Source organism: Asparagus officinalis, chromosome 2 (assembly GCF_001876935.1).
Source record: "Asparagus officinalis chromosome 2, Aspof.V1, whole genome shotgun sequence".
Taxonomy (NCBI): domain Eukaryota; kingdom Viridiplantae; phylum Streptophyta; class Magnoliopsida; order Asparagales; family Asparagaceae; genus Asparagus; species Asparagus officinalis.
In genome coordinates this window covers 43207603-43228809 of record NC_033795.1, presented here as the reverse complement: position 1 = coordinate 43228809, position 21207 = coordinate 43207603, and the positions used below count along the sequence as shown (strand labels likewise).

Genomic DNA, 21207 nt, shown 5'->3' with positions numbered 1-21207 from the left:
GCTAGTAACCACATGTGTGGCATCAAGAAGTTCTTTACCGAGCTAAATGAGACGGTACAAGGAGATGTCACTTTTGGAGACCAGTCAAAGATTCCAGTAAAGGACAAGGACAAGATAATGATCCAGATAAAGACGGGTGAGAATAGGTACATCTCTGACGTCTATTATGTTCCAGCACTATAAAATAATATTTTAAGTCTAGGCTAGCTCTTTGAAAGAGGCTATGATATACATCTAAAAGACCTTGCCCTCACTATCAAGAATAAAAATAAAGTAATTGTAAAGGTGAACATGTCTCGAAATAGACTGTTTACCAACCAGCTATGTGAAGGCTGTATGAAGGGCAAACAACATAGAAGAAGTTTTAAAGTTGGAAAGTCAAGAAGAGCAACAGAGCTGCTACAATTGGTCCACACAGATATTACAGGACCATTTGAAGTCATCTCTCTTGGAGGAAATAGGTACTTTCTCACATTTATTGATGATTATAGCAGAAAAACTTGGATTTATTTCCTGAAGGAGAAATCCGAAGCTCTGGAGAAATTTAAAAAATTCAAGGAGATGGTAGAAAAGCAAAGTGGGTACCACATCAAAGTGCTCCGATCAGATCGAGGCGGAGAATACATTTCGAAGGCATTCAATAATTTCAACAAGCAATACGGGATAATTCATCAACTCACTGTCGCCTACACACCACAGCAGAATGGCATAACAGAGCAGAAGAATCATACCATTCTTGATATGGTCAGAAGCATGTTGAAGAGCAAGTACCTGCCGAAGACTTACTGGGCTGAAGCCGTGGACTGTGCAATTTACCTCCTCAACCGATGTCCGACAAAGAGCGTAAAGTTCAAGACACCATTAGAGATGTGGACCAACATCAAGCCAAGCGTTAACCACCTGAAGGTGTTTAGGTGCATTGCATATGCACATATCCCAGAGCAGAAAAGAAAGAAGATGGACGATCGAAGAGAAAAGTGTATATTCGTTGGGTACGAGAGGAGGACAAAAGCATACAAGCTATACAATCCAATTACAAAGAAGATCATTTCAAGAGACCTGGAGTTCGATGAAGAAGATTATTAGAAATGGATCGATGAAGATAAAAATATTAAGGGTATGTTCTTTGAAGATAATGATGATGACTTGCAGGAGGTTGGAATACCAGAACAAAGTCCACCTAATAGTCCAGCTCCATCAACCCTAACATCGACGCCGACTTCATCACTATCCAGCTCAAGTGAAGGAAGCTCTTCAGGGGGAGCAACAAGGAGGATGAGAAGCCTAAAAGATCCGTACGACGATACAGAAACTGTCGAGATGATGGATGACTATACACTATTCTGCTTGTTTGCAGAATGTGATCCGGTCAGCTATGAAGAAGCTGCTCAAGAAGACAAGTGGAGAAAAATCATGTATGACGAGATCGAGGCAATCAAGAGAAATGACACATGGGAGCTCACTACCTTACCTGAAAGCCATAAACCAATTGGAGTAAAATGGGTGTACAAGACAAAGACAAATCAAGATGGCGGAATTGAGAAATACAAGATCAGACTTGTTGCAAAGGGCTATAGTCAGCGAGAAGGAATTGACTATGAAGAAGTGTTCGCACCAGTCGTGAGGATCGACACCATCCGACTCATTATCGCATTGGCAGCATAGAACCGGTGGAAGATCTACCAGATGGACGTGAAGTCTGCATTCCTGAATAGCTACCTAGAAGAAGTCTACATCAGGCAGCCACCGGGGTATGAGGTGAAGAACCAAGAAGATAAAGTCTATAAACTGAAGAATGCATTGTATGGATTGAAACAAGCACCCAGGGTGTGGAATGCCAGAATCGATGCATACTTCCAGAAGAATGGATTCCAGCAGAGCCCGTATGAGCACTCTCTCTATACCAATAAGAAGGATGGAGACATTATGATCGTATGTCTCTACGTGGACGGCATGATCTTCACCGGCAACAATCCAAAAATGTTCGAGGAGTTCAAGAAGAACATGATCAGGGAGTTCGAGATGACTGACATTGGAAAAATGTCATACTTTCTTGGAGTAGAAGTATCGCAATCTGAGAGAGGAATCTTCATCTCTCAAAAAAAGTACCCAAAGGAGATCATTCGGAAGTTCAACATGAACAACTGCAAACCAGTTGCAACTCCTGTCGAAGTCAGAGTGAAGCTGAGGAGAGACTCACCAGGAATCTCTATTGATCAAACTTTGTATAAGAGATTAGTCGGAAGCCTACGGTACCTGACCATCACAAGACCCGACATAATGTTTGCGGTTGGACTGGTGAACAGATTCATGGAGGAGGCAAGGCAAGAACACTTCAATGTGGCCAAAAGGATTCTCAGGTATGTTCAAGGAAGCATTAATGAAGGATTATTTTACTCACAAAGTGTAGATCCAAGATCTCAGGTATGTTCAAGGAAGCATTAATGAAGGATTATTTTACTCACAAAGTGTAGATCCAAGACTAGTCGGTTACACCGACTGAAGGATTATTTTACTCACAAAGTGTAGATCCAAGACTAGTCGGTTACACCGACAGTGACTATGGGGGGACTTGGATGAAAGAAAGAGTACATCCGGCTACATGTTCAGCATTGGATCAGAAGCCTTTTCTTGGTTATCAAAGAAGCAGTCCGTTGGTGCTCTATCAAGTTGCGAAACAGAATACATTGGTGCATCTGTAGGTGCATGTCAAGCGATATGGCTTAGAAATCTAATGAAGGAGCTACAGCATGAACAAGAAGCACCGACAGAGATTCTCATCAACAACAAGTCAGCTATTGCACTTGCCAAAAATCCGGTAGCACATGGACAGAGCAGACACATAGAGACAAGATATCATTTCATCTGACATCAAGTTAAAAATAAGACTGTGATGCTGACATATTGTAAGTCTGAAGACCAAATCGCTGACATCTTCACCAAAAACCACTAAAGACAGAAACATTTTTAAAGCTTAAGAAGAAGGTTGGACTTGTGAGAAATGAAAGTTGGTGATGAGGGGGAGTATTAGAATTCCTCACCAACTTAGATTATTCTAGAATAATTTTCTAGAACTTCTTTCTGGTAACATCCTACAAAATATCTATCAAGAAATTTCTAGAAAGATACAAGTGTATGACTAGTATTTATTCTTTTAGAAACTTCTTAGTAATGTATAGCTAAGATTAACTCTTCTACACACTTCCTAGCCCTCTTAAACGACTATAAATAGGGGTCTTGAGCTCACATTTGGGTAAGCAAGCAAGAAGTAAGCTTGAAAGCTTGAGTGTGTAGTGTAGGCTTGTGTGAGTGTTCACCAAAATAAAAGAGTTGTGTGAAAGTGAGGTGCTCTTGTAAGAGCAAGTATTGTACTCTCTAGTGTTCTATCAATAAAAGTGTCCTTTGTGTAGAGGGTTGTATTCTTCAAATTCCATCACTGATTAAGTAGCATTTCCTCTTATTGAGAGAAAGGTTCCTTTATTTTCGAGTCTTCTCTTGTCACTCACAAAGTTGTCATGTTTACCTTGCAGTGAATGCATGGAAGATAGCAAATCGATTTCATCATGGGCTGGCTGGCATACTGACTTCAGCTGTCTTACAGGTTCTTGTATATCGTGTTCTTTTTTATGGTATAAATTATGTTTAGCATCCTTTTATGACAATGTCTTCTAATTTGAAATAAAGTAAAAGAAAATCTTATGGTTGGTATTAAAAGATATTTAAAGTTGGAATTATTATAAAAGAGGAAATATGCATGGAGTATGTAAGTTTCTCATGTTTAGATATATTTATGATCTTAAATTTAGTGAAATCTCTCTTAACTTTGATTCATAACTGTATGCAGCAGATCTGAGTGATTGAGGTTTCCACTTATTTGTGTCTGTCACCTACTCACCTCTGTGTTTTGATAGAACCTGTAGCGTTTTATAATATAAACTGAGCATACCTTTACTTAAGACTACTGCTTTCATGAAAGATAATATTATATTTAGCTTGAGCTCATGCTTTTGGATTTTTCTTTACTAATCTTTTTTTCTACTTGAGATAGAACTTTTGTACTCACTACCCAGATATATACTAAATAAATCTCTGACAGATGTCTTCTACTGAAGCACATCTTTTGTAAAATGTGCCATGCTAAAGCTTATTTGATTCTGCTGATATTGTAATAACGGCTACTATTTTAGAAGACATGGTTAGTTACAAACAGACCTTCCTGTAGTATCACCCAACTGTGAATAGACCCCCTGTGGTTCTATTTTTGCGAATAGACCCCATGAGTGAATTTTTTCAACTCTTAAAATCATTAAAAAGGTTTGAGGATGCTGGTAGATCTCCTACAGTTCTATTGGTGAGGATGGACCGTAAATTACTTTTTTTATTGAATATTTAAAGATCGAACACTAAGGAGGTGTATTCGCATTTGGACCAATACTATAGGGGGTCTATTTGCCACCAAAAAAAATGAACTACAGGTAGTCTATTCGCAATTAGCCCTATAAAATGTTAGTAAGATGCAATAGAAAATAACAATATCATTGTGACAGAGTGAGAAGGATGCTAAGTGGACTGTTTTGACTGCTTTCAGTTCGCAATTAGCCCTATAAAATGAAATTAGGGCCTTGGTGTTTTGGGAAAATTTTGTATTAGTTTTGTCTTCGAATCTGCTTTGATTGTCATTCGACGGTAAGATTCACCATTTTTTGCTTGATGAGGAAGGAGTTTTGTCTATTTGTGTTGGTTGGAATTAGAGAAAGGAAAGAGGGTATTAAGCAGTTGGTGAGTGAGATCCTGTTGGACTGTGGCTAGAGGAGGGTAAGTTATAGCTTGTTGGCTGCAGGAAACAAAACAACTAGGTTGTTACGGTTGGTTTTCTGGTTGTACGCACTAAGGAAGGGAAGGAGTGGGTTAGACAGCATCACTGGCTTTTTTTGGAGATTGATTTGTGGAAGCTTGGATAATTAAGATTTTGTGGACCAGTAAATAAGAGCAAGAAAATGTTATGGTTAGGGGCTTCACATGCAAAAATCTAGAGAGTGCTTGAATGAGCTAATTTTTTTGTTCTAAGTAGCTTTTAAGCTAGCTTTTCTATATCTACGTGGCTGGTAAAGCCCAAGTAATCTAGTTTTTTAGTCTGATTTAAAAAATTGTGGTTCCCCAACTTGAAAAACTAGATATAAGCTCATACAAATAAGTTAGGTTTGACCAAATAAATGACTATTCCTCCCATACAGTTTCTTATTGTAAAAGCCAAAGGCCACCAAAATCCAACATAACTTATAAGCTTAAAAAACTAAGCCCCTAATCAATTGAACTTACACACGTGGATAACTCACATGGCTAAACAAAACGACAAGTCACATGCAAGCTTAAATATCGAGATTGTCATAATCTTTTTTCTTCACTAAATTCTCTGCCAACACAATCTAATCCTACAACTACTTAAATAGAGTTTGGAATCATATTAGTAATATAGTTTAATATTGAAATAAACTTCCATCCTAATACAATTTAAAATTCAAACCAACTCCTACCCTAATATGATTTGAATATAAAAATTAGATACCTTAACCTAACAGATAAAACCAAAAATCCTTTCTAAAATATCCTAAAAGATAAAAATCCTAACAAAAATTTAATCCTAACCAAGTTCTTCAATGAAATAGGAGTCTTTCACAAATTCTTAACTTTTTCTCCAGATTCTCATGCATCAAATCTCTACTTGTTGGAAAAAACTTGACCACGAGTTTTAAAATGAGATAACATAATAAATCCAATAGTTGATTGGAAGTCTTGCTGCTTGGACTGTGTGGTCTTCAATAGTATTTGCATATTTTGATAACGGCTAAGTGGCAGTGGATTTGGTGTAATTAATTCATTTATCAAGTTATCATGTACCAGAAGTTACTTGGACTGCATGTTGATTAAATTATGTGTTAGGACTTTAGACTTAGCGTTGAATTAGATTTAAGCCTTTGGCTGAAACTCTGATTTTGATTCGGGCTCTTTGTCTATTTTTTTATCACTAAAAAATTGGCTCTCGATTGATTTATCTAAAATTCTATGGGAGTCTTTAACAACAAGTTTGCAAATCTCCTTGATGTTAAGATATCATTGCGTTTGTTATCTATGGTGTGGAATCCTAGTGTGGATCAACTTGCTCTGATGCCAATTAAATACGAACGAACGATATAGTGACTCATCTAGAGAGAAATTGGTCCATTGGAGTTTGTTGGAGGCTGATTAGATGTCGAATTAGCTTCAAAATATGGTGGTTAGGTCGAGCGTTATTGGATCTCATGAACGAAGAGTTTTGCTGAATTGGGACTATATAGAGAAGAACATTTAAATTTTTGGATTTTATGGAGAATAATTTCACAGTGTCACAAATGATGTCATTAAACTTTGCTTTTGGAACTCACTGCAGGTGACTCGCATGGTTAGGAGGTTCCAATACGGCTTTCATGATCTTGAGTTCGATTCTTGGTTAGGTTATCAAAAAAAAAATTTTTGGAAGTAGAGGCTGCTTTCTTGGGTGAGGTTAGGGTATTTCTTTCTTTTATTTTATTGCTTAGAATTGAGTGATTGCTCCAATGGTGGGTATTTTTTTGTGGGGAATAGAGAACTTCTTGATAGCTAAGGAAACACAGACGAGTAAAATAGAAGAGAGCTTTGCTTCGGTGCTTCTAAAATATTTATTGATTTATTTCTTTTAAAAAGTGTAATATGGGAAGACAAAAGGTTTTCATCCTCCTCCTTCAAAGCCTTCCTCCAATTAATCTAGACCAGTTACTTTCTCAACCATAAACTCATCGATCCAAAAACCATGAGAATGATGCCAAATCACCGAACTTCATCGAAGGCAAGATGAATGAAGTACAAGATAGGCTCCTATTAAGATTTGAAGAAATCAAGAATGCAATAAGAAAAGATGGATAAATAAACTAGTAGACTTCTTTAGTGGTTAGTTTATGATCAATGAAGTTGGGATCAGATACTAGGAGGAGAAGGGCATGAAGAAAACTTATTTAGTACTTACCTAAATCATGAAAATTAATGGTTTTTTTAGTTTTTACCCATTAGCCCATTGAAGAAAATCAACGAGATCGTCCTTAACTGGAACGATCTTGAATATTGAAATTTCTGGTCGAGGATCATTGCACTTTACTGGAATCAATTCTTTCGTCAGGAGATCCGTTGTAATGGGTCTCTTGAAACCCCAGGAGGAAGATGGACCAAGTTACCTTAAGAATTGCCCTTGAAAGTGTAAATTATTACAAAACTTAGTGTGGAACTCATTTTATCATGGGACCAGTTATTTCTGGATGTGAGAGAGCATAAATTGAGGAATATAATTACATTTGTTCTATTGGTACTCCAAAAATTATATATAGGAGTACCGAAATTGTTGGTAATAAAAGAAAGGGAACGCAAAACTCCCCAAAATTTTTGGCGTTTTCCACGAAATCCACTAACTTTGTTTTTCCCACTAAGCTCCCAAAACCTTTCCCACAAAACCCAAAAACTCCAAAGTTTCTCAAATAACTCCCTAAAACTTCTAAGTTTCCTTTAACAAAAACTCCAAAAAATATCTCTTGCAATTGGAGGACATTGTTACCCACGCAGTTCTCTCCTTTTCTTATTTTCTCTAAGGCTCATCCTCTTCTCTTCTCTTCTCTAAGGCTCAAAAACTCCAAAAGGTTTTCATCCTCCTCCTTCAAACCCTTCCTCCAATTTATTCTAGGAGAAGTTGCAAATTTCTTTTTTTGAAGCAGGAAGGTTTTTTTTTCTTTGTTGGGGTTGTACTTTTGGGGTATTTGGGAGTTTAGTGGGAAAACAACAATGTTTCGGGATGTTTCATGGGAAACACCCTAAAGTTTTGGGTGTTCTATGAGATATATGCCCTTAAAGAGATATAAGGTTGCTGTTAGGCCACATTCATGAGAAGAAACCTAATTTATTGTGATTTACTTCCAGTCCCGGGCAATCACATGCATGAAAAAAATGCAAGTTACATGCAGACTCAAATACTGATATTTTCATTTTCTTTCTTGATTAAATTCTCTGCTAAATTCTGTTTGCCCACCTGCTGCATTTAGGTTGACAGTTGAGATTGTAGAATATTGATTCAGTAAGTAGGATCTTGTCTCTAAGATTTCCATGAGAATCATACTATGTTTTTATGAGTAAATGGAAGGTGAGATGTCACATTGAGCAAGTTGCATGATCATTGATCAGGCATCTTATAACTAAAAATGAATCATTCTTCTAGGCAATGCACACCATTCATCTGGATCTCAGTCTCCTAAAATATAAATTGTTAATTAATCATCTTTTTTATAGCTATGAAAAATCAATAATTGTTCCACCATTTAATGAGTGATTAGGTGTCTCTTTTATTATATGATTTGTTGTATACTTACATTTAAGACGGGGATCAAAATTAATAGTCCAGGTTGTCCAAAAAAGGATCTATAGTCATAAGGCCACTAGTTCTTGCAAGTTGCATGAGGTCTCACCTCGCCTCTCATTTTCTGTTCTTTTTAGTACTAACTACTAAGGTTTCTGCACAAAAATATAGGAAATTTTACTTGTCTTCCTTTTTTATGATTAAAATATAAAAACTCATTCCACCATATTCATCCATGTTGCCTTCATGTTCTCCAAAATTAAGGGAAAAAGAAAAAAATTACATTGTTGTTTCTTTTCCAACCCTTCTTGTTTGCATATATGTTAACTGGCTTTACCAGAATTTTCAGAGGGAAAGGTCATTGACCGGACGTATAAAGTGAAATAAAACAAAGAAGTAAGTTAAGGGGAAATAAATTGGCAAGTACAATAAAATCCACCTATTTCTCCATGTTTATTTTATTCTTTTCCATCATTTTCCTTTATTCTCTCGTTATCTCATTTCCTTTTCAAGAATGCTTCTAGACTGTTGATGAGTTCTGCTTTGGAAAGAGCTGCTGCAGGGATATGGCTGACATGCGATGGCATTGGGTAGAAGAGAGTGGAATTTTTTATTGAAAATCCCTGAGAAGTGTCAGCATGAATTCTCAATAATGAAATTTCAAACTATATCCATAACCTGCTACAGTTATTACACAGATAAATATTTAGTGTAGATTATTTGTTTGGTGTAGAGGAAACTTCTGAAACAAGGACAGTTTAGGCTCATTAATCACATATCTGGCATTCTGACTATCAAGATTCTTAAAAAAAAAAAAAAAAAAAAAGAAAAAGAAAACAAAGCAACTTGGTATCATGCACATTAGGCTGCACAGAAATGGAATGCTAGGATTTTCTAGGAGAGGAGAAAAGTTAGAGAAAAGGGGGCACACTTTCTTTCACAATACACCATTTTAGACTTAAATCAGACCGCTTGCTGGTTAGCATTACAGGAAGAGATGTGCAATTTAGGATATACATGTGCTTTTTGTGTAAATAATATCATTTAAAGGTCTGTTACTGGATTTCTATATTTAATATGGTTTTTAATGTTTTTTTGTTCTAATTTTTAATATTCTGTTTCCAGGTCTTACCTCCGGTATGTTCGTGAGAAACACTGAAGTGGTTGGATGCCCTGATAGTGCTGGACTTTATATAAAAGCGCGCAATGCTGAAATTGTAAAAGTAATGTTCTGATTCCTTATGATTTGCTTTAATTTAAACATTATATTCTTTTAGTTTCTTGAGACTTTCTGTAAGGCATTTTCGTTTTGTCTAGTGCTGTGTTCTGTTTCCCTTGTTTCCTTAGACACAACGTCTAATCAATTTTCTGTATAAATACATTTAGCATACTTCTGTTAGAAATAGCTTCTTCCGCAGTATGCTTTATGTATTATTGTGTTTATTGGTTTTAAGGGAAATAATGAGTAAAATGAATTAAGTTTGAATCCAACTTATTAGCAAAAAAATAGGCAGATATCCTTCTTGATGATCTGATACACCTCTTTGTAGTACTTAAAGATACACTAAATCTGATGTATAATAATGGAAGGCTATGGATATCATGAATTTATTTATGCTAAGCAAATTATGCATGCATAAATTTCTAAACCAACAGAAAGAAAATTAAAAATATATACCATCTGGTTTCTGGGATGACGATATAGATTCTGTAGTAAATCTTTAAAATTGCTTAGACCACTAAAGGAATGTAAATATTTTAATTATTTTCTTCTTTGTCCTTTTCCACTTCTCTCTCCTAATATTTCCTTTTTTTCCCCATTGGCGGGTAACGCTTACTATGACGTTATATGTCTCTCCTTTTTAAAGGGGAGAGGATGGAAGTTGAACCCTAAACATCGATCATCTCCTTAATGTTTTTGTGTGCCTACGAGTAAAGAATTAGTGTTAGTTTTCTGCTCTTGAGCTGGACGCAACAGTGAGTCGCTAAATTCCTGTTTCAACTGAGAGGAAGGAGCGAGGGAAGGTATAATATTGTCAGGCCAATGATTGCCCTGAACGAGGTGAGGTGAGAGTATATCAGAAACCACCTCACAAACTAGTTATCGCCCATGCTATGCTCGGGATTTATCATTAAATATTGTTGCATATGTATTATGGTAATACTTAATTATAATATTGGTGGGTCACTACAACAAAAGTTGCAACTTACAACACAAATTTCTCCATACAATTAAGTAGTGTGTATGTTGCACAGAGGCGACACAATTAAAAAAATATCACAAATCCTGACATCAGAAGTTCAAGGTAAGTTGTTTTCATGAACTATTTGAGAGTCAGTTTAATGTTCTGGTTTAAAAGATAATATATTATGATTCATTGATTTTCTGACATTGATTTTTGTTGTTGCTGTTGTTGTTGTTGTTGCAGCTTTGCTTGCATTATTCACATAGTTATGCTTGTAGGTATATGTAGCATTCATCTAAATTCATTCATTCAAAAACTGCAGTGTCTATCAAAATTTTCTCGTTTCTATTCATGTTCATGCTGGCAACAATTGATTTTTTCATCAGTAGCAAATAGGGTTGCAACTGCCTATAAAACATTATTTGGGCTCTTCTGACAACTATTTTCTAAGGGCATTCAGTGTTCTATTGAATCCACTGTGTTACTAGAAAGGTTAACTGTGTAACAATTACCTATCAACTTCCTACATGAGTTGAGCCGAGCTGCTGAATTCCATACTGAAGCAGATTCACATAAAAGAACCGTTTCAATCAAGAAATCATTAAAATTGTTAGTTAAAAAACACTCAGAATTAGGTTGCATGCACTTTTTTTCTTTGCATTATTTCATTGGATGATTTCAAAGTGCGCTTATGCTGCAATTCTGCAATTTATTGTAAGATAAATGTTATAGCATTGATTTTTCTCTTCATCTTCGTCATGTTTGTCCCTCATTCTTCCGTTAATGGGAAATTAATCATCGCTGTATCATAATAGGAAATTAGTCCCACATCGTTCAGCTGCAAGGAAATTAAGTTGCTTAAATTTGATTGCTGAATTGATGTGGTCGGGTAGCTGGATTGGAAAACAAAGTAACGGGGACATTATTCATTAAAACTGAGGTACTTGGTGGGCTATGACTAGAACTCAGTGATATGTGTATGTGGTCTTTGATTAGAATGGTAATATGTGTATGTGGCTGGGTTTCCATTAAAAATGGATAGGTGGGATAAGAAACTCTGGTATATGAGCGTAAAATTCAAAAAATACAAAACTGGGACTCGATGCATATATGTGTCGCCACCCTCGATACATGTATGTGTTGTGATTTTCATGACACATTGTTACATGTGTGGAAAGATTTTCTCCACACATGCTCTACCTACACTTTTGAGTTGTGTCGCGCTTCATTTATGTGACACAAAAATGTGTGTCGCAAGGCGACAAAAACCTATCATATGTAATGACTTTTGTTGGGTTGATGCATATATTATGGTAATATTATAATTTGATAGTAATAATAATATGGATATAGATATAGCCATAGTCTTAGATTTAGTCTCTCTAACCATTACACTAAAAATCCGAAGTTACGGTGAGGGTCGAGGATTATAGTTTTATATTAATTCTAACATACCCCCGCAGGTTGAGTGCTCAATTGACGCAGCGGTGTTAATTTTTAGAAAATCTGCTTAAAATTCATGACCACTGGGATTTGAACCTGGGTTGCTCTAATACCATCTTAGATTTAGTCCCTCTAACCATTACACCAAAACTCTGAAGTTATGGTGAGGGTCGAGGATTATATGTTTATATTAATTCTAACACATAGATTATAATTTGACAATTACATAAACAAAATGATCACCCCTCAATACTTTTTCTCGTTGGAATCTGAAATTTTATTAAGAACAAATGTCAATATGTAAATCTTTCCAAGTTAAGAAGTTGGTTGAGAAGGAAAGAAGAAATAAAGAGAAAATTAAATGATTAATAAAATTTTAGTTATTAATTACTAATAATAGGAAGATGAAGAGACGAAGCTCTAAGAAGATGCCAAGTCTGCAACTTGGCTTTTGTTTGAGTACATAGTATGATATGATGCCACCTTGACTAAATATAAACACAACTTGACGAATCAGTGTCTTAAGCCTAAATCCAAGCCAAGTTTACAAAGTTTAATGACCTAGAGGATGGAACGTGGCGAGCCATACCCCACGTCTCCCCTCTTCAAATACAGTTTGTATGGTGCTTGTTATCTGGTATAGTTCAAATGCTACTCTAATCTTGTTAAGGGGCAGTCCCATGATGATGCAAATGTTTGGAGTAACAGCTGATGCATTGAGATATTTCTGTGGCTAATTATTATAAATACATTTACTTTCAACTTATGTTAGAATGTAGGTTGACCTAGGTCTGACAGACTGACATGTGGATTCCTTGCGATGAAGTCAAATACTAAATACATAATTAAGAAAACCCATGCTTAACATTTTAGAGACACCACATTCGTTGAACTATAAATTCATGAAGCTGTAAATAGTAGAAAATACTAAACTAATTCCCAAAAAAAAAGTGTGGCAAAGAATGTATGTTAAATGATGTTTCATTAGAAGAACGTAGTATGTGTATGCCTATGTCTCTACATAGAGAAGCTTTGAATTTTGTGTTTACTTGGATAAGAGTTGCCACCTCATAACCATTTTTGAGGAGGGAAATATTTACCAATCTACATGAAAACTAACTAGTGCAGAAAGAATCAAAACATAAATTTTATCATGACTAACTAGATCTTTTTAAGGCAAGGATTAGCGTCAAACTGGGGAAATGATTGGTTGATACAAATTATTGAAATCAAGTGCAAGCTGACTCCTATCATGTATGTAATGGGACTTTCCAGATTTTGTGTGGGCAGTTCTCCAGATTTAGCACTCTTCTGCTGTTTCTGATTATATTTCCTGAACCCAATCCAATGGTGCTGATAATGTGACCATCTTAGGATTAGAATGTGGCATGGTTAGAGGTACAATAGAAACAAATTGAATCCAATTCTGTGTAGTACTCAGATTCAAATAGATTGGAATTCAAATTCGTGTTTAAATTTGAGTCGAATAAGGGAAAGATATTCAAACTCGATTCTACTAAGTATGCAAATTTTATCTGTGTCTTCACACATATTCAAACAGCACACTTGGTGGATTCACATGTTTCTTAAACTCGAGGTCTTGTGTTTATGAATGCATTTACATTCTTAGTGTATCTTTAAATGCTAAAGCCCTAGTCATCTTTGTCAAAAGTTCTAGTCTTCCTCTTGTTCGTCCTGTATTACTTATCGCCGGAGATAGTAGCTTTTGCATTGTGGTTTTTCTGGTTTGCATGTCAACCATCATTAAAAAAACCTGTCACCAAGAAATTGAATTTGTAAATTGTTCTGAATTGATGCATGTATTTGCGTTGATTTATTTAGTCTCTGGAATATGAAATTATTGATTACTTTGAGAAATTACGATCTTAACATGCATAGAAATGATGAAAAGATACATTAGAGTGTTGAAATGCAGATTGTTATCTTCCGATACATAAAGAGGTAAATCTCTATATTCATCAAAGTTTGACCTTAGTACCATGGCAAACAAAATTTCCCTTTGTTACACATGTTTCCAGTCAGAATCTTTCCCTCACTTTAATTATGCATGGGCTTCTATTAAGGGACATTTCAAACATCCAAAACATATTTGTCAATGATGGCTTGTATCTAGAGTCCCACTTCTAATTGGGTGACAAATTCATTTTCTTTACAGTGGATAATTATTAATAATTTCCCTCTGGACATGCTCCCACGGAGATGATTGTTTTTGTTGATTATTCTTTACATTGACAAATTCATTTTTTTTACAGTGGATAATTGCTTTATAATTTCCCTCTGGACATGCTTCCACGGAGATTATTGTTTTTGTTTAAATTGTAGGCATAAGGATGTTTCAAGTTTTCTGACCATATCGTATTCTCAGATAACTAATATTATGGTTTTTTTCCTCACCCCATATTTCTTTTCTGTACCAAAATGACAGCATTTCTTGTGTGCAATGGTGGTTTTCATATTGATATGTTAGGTTGTCTTTGGAGAGGATGAATTGGCATACCAAATTGGTGATACGCTTGAAATCATTTCAGGAGGCCGACTTTGTGCAACTCCACATTGTGTCAGGGTATGTCACATAATTTCATTATCTCCACATTGACCTGATAACACAAGGGAGTTAATGCTCCCTCTGCAAGATTCAAGGAACCTCCTCTTGGTTTGTCCGCGAAATGTCTCTCTTTGTTGTCATCCTTTTGTTGTACCATTTCCTGTTTTCATCGTTTTTCTTTTGCTCATTGTCATCTAGTTCCTTTGTCCTGCTATAAGATAACTAAGTTTTCTCTTTAATAAATTCTGATTGTAATATATTTTATATGCTACTGCTATTATCTTAGCCTGGTATTCCTCTGAATCATCAAGTCCCTAGTAATGTTTTCATACAAGAATTGTGCCTGCAAGCAGTAGAATTTTAGGAATTTGCTCAGTAACGTTATACTATTCATACAAGAATTTTATAAAGTCGTTTTTTAGTTTCTATGTGATTGTCATGTGTTTGTGAGTATGGTACTCAATCTGTTGCATATAGTAGTAGTAACATGACTTCTTTTAGTTTCCTTTTTGGAATTTCTTCACAAATAGTTGTTTTTCGAGGAAACATCATGTAGCCTAGACTTGAATCTATCTCAAAACCCAAACCCAACTTTTACTACTAAGCCAGACCTCAAGGATGAGGTAAACAGTTATAAGAGAAAAAAAATTGAAAACCTCGGATTATAATATATGAACACCAATTTTTTGATTGTATAATGAACAGATAACGCAGCGCGGAAGTGATAAACCTCGAAATCCACCAAGGGTTGCCCTTTGAATCCATAAAGAACGATCTCTGAATCCACGAAGAACTTTGAATACACAAAGAAAATATAATAAGAAAAATTTTATTGATAAACAATGAGGTTTACAATCCTTATTCTAAAATAGAAAAACAATTCCTCCTAATAATAACATAATTCCTAAAAGAAAAAAATAATTTAAAACCACCAAAAAGACTCGCTATAATAAAGGAAACAAGTCAGTCCAAATTGAATCAAAATTGATTTCCTAATTTAAATTTACTCTTAACTTTATTACTAAAAATAAACTCAAAGCTGATTATCTTCAAATTTCAGTCAAAATTGGGTACTGCTGATAGGATTATGGGAATCTGCCAAGCTGATTGACTCCGTCTCGTAGAGATAGGCGATTTTCATATATAATATATCAGCCTTCTGGATTAGGAAATATGGTCCTTTCTTTGTGTGCAAATTAATAATGTGTACATATCCGCATTTAGATTGTGATAGTCCTCCTTTATGAATTTGTTCGTTATGCATCCTACATCAGTCTCTCATTGTCGAAAGAAGCTCGACCTCGAGCTCATATCATGTGCATGTGACTGGCATAATTTTCTTGAATAGTAGCTTCATCGATAGATAATTTTCTTCTCATGCATCAATTAGCATCTGCTTTATACTTAGCATTGATTTTCTCCATCTGTTTTTTTTACTTCCTCGACGAGGGCTTCTTTAGAATCTAACATTTGAATGAATTTTTCTCGTAGCATGTGTACGTGACTGGCAGCATGTGGCTCTGTAGTTGACATGAAAAACTCCTCCAAATATTTTTCTTGTTGCTTCTCATATTCTAGTACTAAAAGCATCACCTCAACATTGTTGAAATCATTGCTTCCAAAGAACAGATCAGCACTAGCAATAGTGCACTTATGTCTACTGATAAACTGAGTTCTATTGTTAGATGTTTTGCCTGTGATTATAAACTAAACTATCTCCCTCCCTCCCTTAGAGTAAACTTAAAGTGAACTGAGTACTATATCCATCAACACCTTTATCCTTGATTTTACTTTGAGATTCGTGGCGGTGTGCGACACACATCAACATGAATCTCAAGTCAAATCCAATGGATATAATAACAGTAGCCCTCAATCCGTTAAATTAATTCTAGTTTTACTATACACAACACACATTTAGAGTAAAGCTAGAATAAGCTTTAGTGGATAGGAGCTCTTGTCCCCCAACTTTTTTATCCATTGATTTTGCTTTGAGATTCATGCTATATGACCTCAACATGCATTGTTCACTGAAATAGTTCATACTGAAATAGTTCATAGTTGTATTAATAGAAGATGCCTCTCTTAGTCATTGCTTCTTCTTTCTTTCCATACCTTATCTGCTAAATTAGATTATTCCACTTATAGTTTCTTGTGCCTTTTAATTTTGCTGCTAGGCACCTAGCTTGGAGGAGGCTGCAGGTGTGGCACGCTCAAGTTTCGCAATGTTCATGCAACCTGACTGGTAACTGCAGAAAGACAGTCCATGATCTATACAGTTCAAGTTAGCAGTTATAATTATTTTTTCTTGTACATTTCACAGGCTTATGTAGATATTTGATAGTATTTGACTACGGGGTTTTTGGTTCGTACAACTGTAGCGATTGCAACTGCATTTGTCATTTTGGGTTTGTTGCAGTTTTTTGTTTCAGTACAACCAATAATGCATTTGCAATTGCCCTCCAGTTGAACACAGTTTGGAGACAGTTCTCACACTTTTTAGTTGTTGTGGACTTTAATTTACAACTCCAATTCTATGGTAATTGAAGGGGGTCCAATTAACCAAATCTGTACCATCCATTAGAATTTCAAGGGACAAGATAAAGCCATGTAGGATTTCCAATAGATACAATAGTGGTTTCCAAGTAAATAGTGGTTTTCAAGATGATCATGAAAACCCGTGGCCTTATCTTATACCTTGAAATTAGATTGGACGATTGAGGATTAAAGTAATTGGATACTCTTAAATTCACCCTAATTAGAGAGAATCTGGATCTGAACAACATTATAATTACAGTTGCAAGGAACCAAACAACCCATACATGTCTTTGAAACACACAGTATAAAGCCGCTACAAATAGAACTGTTTTTATTTAATTCTTTTGACAGAGATGAAGATCTTAAGCTGGGGGACATGAGCAATTTTGATATAAAGGTTCTACTGGAATCCTCTCTAGTGTACTACATATTGTTACTAAAGAAAACACCCATGATAAGTCCTCATCATTTCTCTAATTATACAAATACTAATATTCTACATTCTGTTACAGATGATCCCACGCAATGAAAATTTTACTTTTGGAGAGTATTCTGAGGCACTTATCCGCAAGTATATAACATAAGGGTTTATAAGCATATCACTTGTCAAGCATGAATGAACTTGTAATAATTGTCGAAGTGTGATTTGTGTTTTACGACAGAGTCGAGAGTTTGTTTAGTCACACGACATAGTTTGAAATGTGCTGTATTTGGGGACATATACCCAATTAAATAAGATTGTGCTTGGTGATGATAAGTGCAGATCCTCACAGCAATGCACATCATTGTACTAGTGATGATTACATGCTTTAAGGGGTAACATGCAAGTTTTATGGACAACTGATTCTGAAACTGGAATCGAACGCCACACCAGTTTTTTTTTTTCTTTTTTTTTTTTGGGGTTCAAAGGATAAAGTTATATCAAACACCAGTTTCTCACGATCTTTCTATATTTTTAAAAATTTATTTTTTGGGTGCAATGTTTGCATCAGGGAAATGAAATGAGGGGAATGAAATGGAGGCAAATTACAGCAGTCGGCTTGTTAGTGGGCCACAGCGATTGATTAGCCTGCTTAAATAACCAACAGGACTAACTGATGATGGACTTTTATTTTTAGAAGGGTAATAGTGCTCTTCGGCCCTCAAATCTTCAACAATTTTATATTAGTCTCAGAAACCTTTGAAATTACCTATTAGCCCCTCAGGTCCGTTGGGGTCTCACAAAGTGGTCCCTGTGGGGAAGTTTCACTTTTACACCTTCCGCAACTCCTTTCTTAGCTCCCCGCACAAGTTCCTCCATCACATCAGCTCCATCTCCAGTTGTAATAGCTGCAGGGAATTTTTTTTTCCCAACTAAAATCAAGCAAAGCAGTAATTTTTTCCCATACTTGAAGAGAATTTGTGCTTTTGTGTGTAAAAACTCTATTGTCCCCCTTGTTGGATAGCAGGTTCATAATATGTTTCCTAATTTGTTTTGGTAACAGGTTACTGGGATTCCTAATTTGTTTTGGTAACAGGTTATTAGGATTCCTAATCTGTTTTGTTTTTTCCTTTAGAATTCCTAGTACGTTTATGATTTTAGGATTTCTATATATATATGGAACAATTGGAAGAGAGAATTGAGAAGAAAATTAGGGATATTTTGAGCACAGAAAAGAGGTATTTTCTGAGCTATTGGTTAGCGTTTTGTTTGGAGAGAATTAGAGATTTGTTTGTGAGATTAATTGGTGAGTTTGAGTGATTTGTAATCTCAGTTTGTACTCTTCTTCTCTATTAGTGAAAAAACCCTATCCCCTTCTTGCCCTGTGGACGTACGTAACTTGTCGAACCACGTTAAAATTGGTTGTTTGTGTTTGTAACATTGATTTGGTTCGTTTGGCCTTCTCTCGACGTTCGTTTGATTTGATTTCTCGTAGCACGTTGGTTTGGTTGTTTGGCTTCCGCAGTGCTCAACAAGTGGTATCAGAACTCGGGCTACGTTTGGGCTATTTGGAGGAGTAGGTCGTTTTGGAGGCTCGTCTAGGGTTTCGTTTGGTGATAAAGGTGGGATCTTTTTGGTAAAGACTTTATCTTTTTAGTTTTAGATCTGTTCTTCATTTGTTCCGCATTTGTTTTGGTGCTTTGAGAAAGATGGTTGGGAAAGAAGTTGTGGAGGGTACTTTCGACGTGAAGACCGTCCAAAGTTTGAATATTCACTCTATGAAGATAAATATGGAGAAGTTTATGGCACAAACAATTTTGGTTTTTAGAGATGTGAAGTCTTGGATGCGCTCAATGCGTAAAATTTGGAAGATACTTTGGAGTTGGACGGGAAACCGGACGACATTGAGGAGAATGTTTGGAAAAAGATGAATAGAACGGCGTGTGGTGTGATTAGATCTTGTTTGACTCAAGATTTAAAATATGATGTGATCAATGAGACTTCGGCTAAGAAGATTTGGGAGATCCTAGAGGGTAAGTATTTGACCAAGAGTGTAGAGAACCGCTTGCATTTGAAGAGGAGGCTTTATCGCTTCCAATTGAAGACTTGCATTTGAAGAGGAGGCTTTATCGCTTCCAATTGAAGAAGGGGACCTCCATTGGTGATCACATGAATCACTACACGAAGCTTCTTGTGAATTTGGCGAATGTAGATGTGATGATTGAAGATGAGGACAAGGCGTTGTTGTTGTTGAGTTCTTTGCCTAACGAGGAATATGAGACCTTCGTTCTTACTCTTATTAATGGGAAGACATCTCTTTCTTATAGTGAGGTCACCGCTGCACTTGTGAATTATCAGCTTCGAAAGAAGGATAAGGAGACTTTAGTTGAGCCGGTAGCGGGGGCATTGGTCGCAAAAGAAAAGAGTCCAAATCGTGGTAGGAGATCGCAGTCTAGAGGGGCACATCTTGGAGTTCGTAGGAATCAGTGTGCCTTTTGTAAAGAGGATGGACATTAGAAAGCCCAATGCCCAAAGTTGGTTGATCGAACCGGGAAGAATAAGGGGAAAGCTATTCAAGCTTCAGAGGTGAATGTTGTCAAGGTTAGTGGCAATAATTCAGATTCGAATTCTTAAGGCTACTTGTTATCTGCACTACCGTCAGTTTGTGTTGCCGACTCTACAGAGTGAATGTTGAATTCGGGTGCTTATTACCATATTTGCCCTAGGAGGGATTGGTTCCCCAGCTTTCAGGAGTTGGAAAGAGCTATTGGTGGTATCGGTACTGTTCGGATTAGGATGAGTGACGGAGTGATTCGGGAGTTGGTTGGAGTGAGGTTCGTTCCTCAGTTGAAGAAGAACATCATTTCACTTGGAGTTTTGGAGGCAGCAGGCTATAGGGTGACCTTGGTCGATTCACATTTGAAGGTCACATTGGGGTCCATGATTATGATAAAGGGTGTCAGGAGGAATAATTTGTATTATTTGATTGGGAGCACAGTGTTTGATAGAGAGCTGACGACTTCTTTGGATTTGGCTAGATTGTGGCATTTGTTGAGACTGGGTTATTTGATTAGTTATGCCGTGCATGGTTTGTTGAAGAGTGCTTTGACCTGCAGATTGAAGTCATTTGAGTACATTGGTATGAGCAATAAGATCGATGTAGATTTTGGCACTTCTATCCATCGATCGAGGGGTCTTTTAGGTGGTGTTCAGTCAGGCATTTGGGAGCCTTCCAAGGAGACATCATTGGGAGGTAATCGGTATTTGGTTTTCGCAGTTGGGGATTATTCTAGGCATTAGTAGGTTTCAACCAGGTCTTGTTGGTGTGAAGTCCTAGAAGTCAACAACAATTGGAAGAAGTGTATTGGCAGAAAGGTAACGCGTCGTTCTAGCTTTGGTAGGGGTTCTTTCTTGTATTTGTGCCGAGCTCATGGCAGTTTGAGACACTTCGTTGATATGGAGATATTGGGACGACGAGATGAGATGATAGTTTTGATGGGTCGTTCCTTACTGGAGGGGGATCGGCGTTGGTTGTCGAGCATTGGTTTTGGTTTTGGAACTTTGACATATTTGGGTCATCTTGGTCATAGGTTGCCGATTGCTACATGTGGAGATTTTGGATCTAGTGGAGCTGCTTTAGATTTTG

General features: G+C 36.4%; 1 protein-coding gene across 6 annotated transcripts in view; it reads left to right on the top strand.

Annotated features, from left to right (window-relative positions):
- Positions 1-17980, top strand: part of LOC109830727 — a 48519-nt gene extending 30539 nt beyond the window's left edge. For 2 of the 6 annotated variants that reach the window (XM_020398088.1, XM_020398089.1), the window contains exons 11-16: positions 3531-3601; positions 9536-9633; positions 14528-14623; positions 16780-16886; positions 17492-17537; positions 17653-17980. In XM_020398088.1, the coding sequence (XP_020253677.1) occupies positions 3531-3601; positions 9536-9633; positions 14528-14623; positions 16780-16851 (337 nt within the window). In that variant the 3' untranslated portion in view covers positions 16852-16886; positions 17492-17537; positions 17653-17980. Of the gene's footprint in view, positions 1-3530; positions 3602-9535; positions 9634-14527; positions 14624-16779; positions 16894-17491; positions 17538-17652 lie in introns of all 6 variants that reach the window. The other 4 variants (XM_020398091.1, XM_020398090.1, XM_020398092.1 and 1 more) reach the window with 4 other exon arrangements.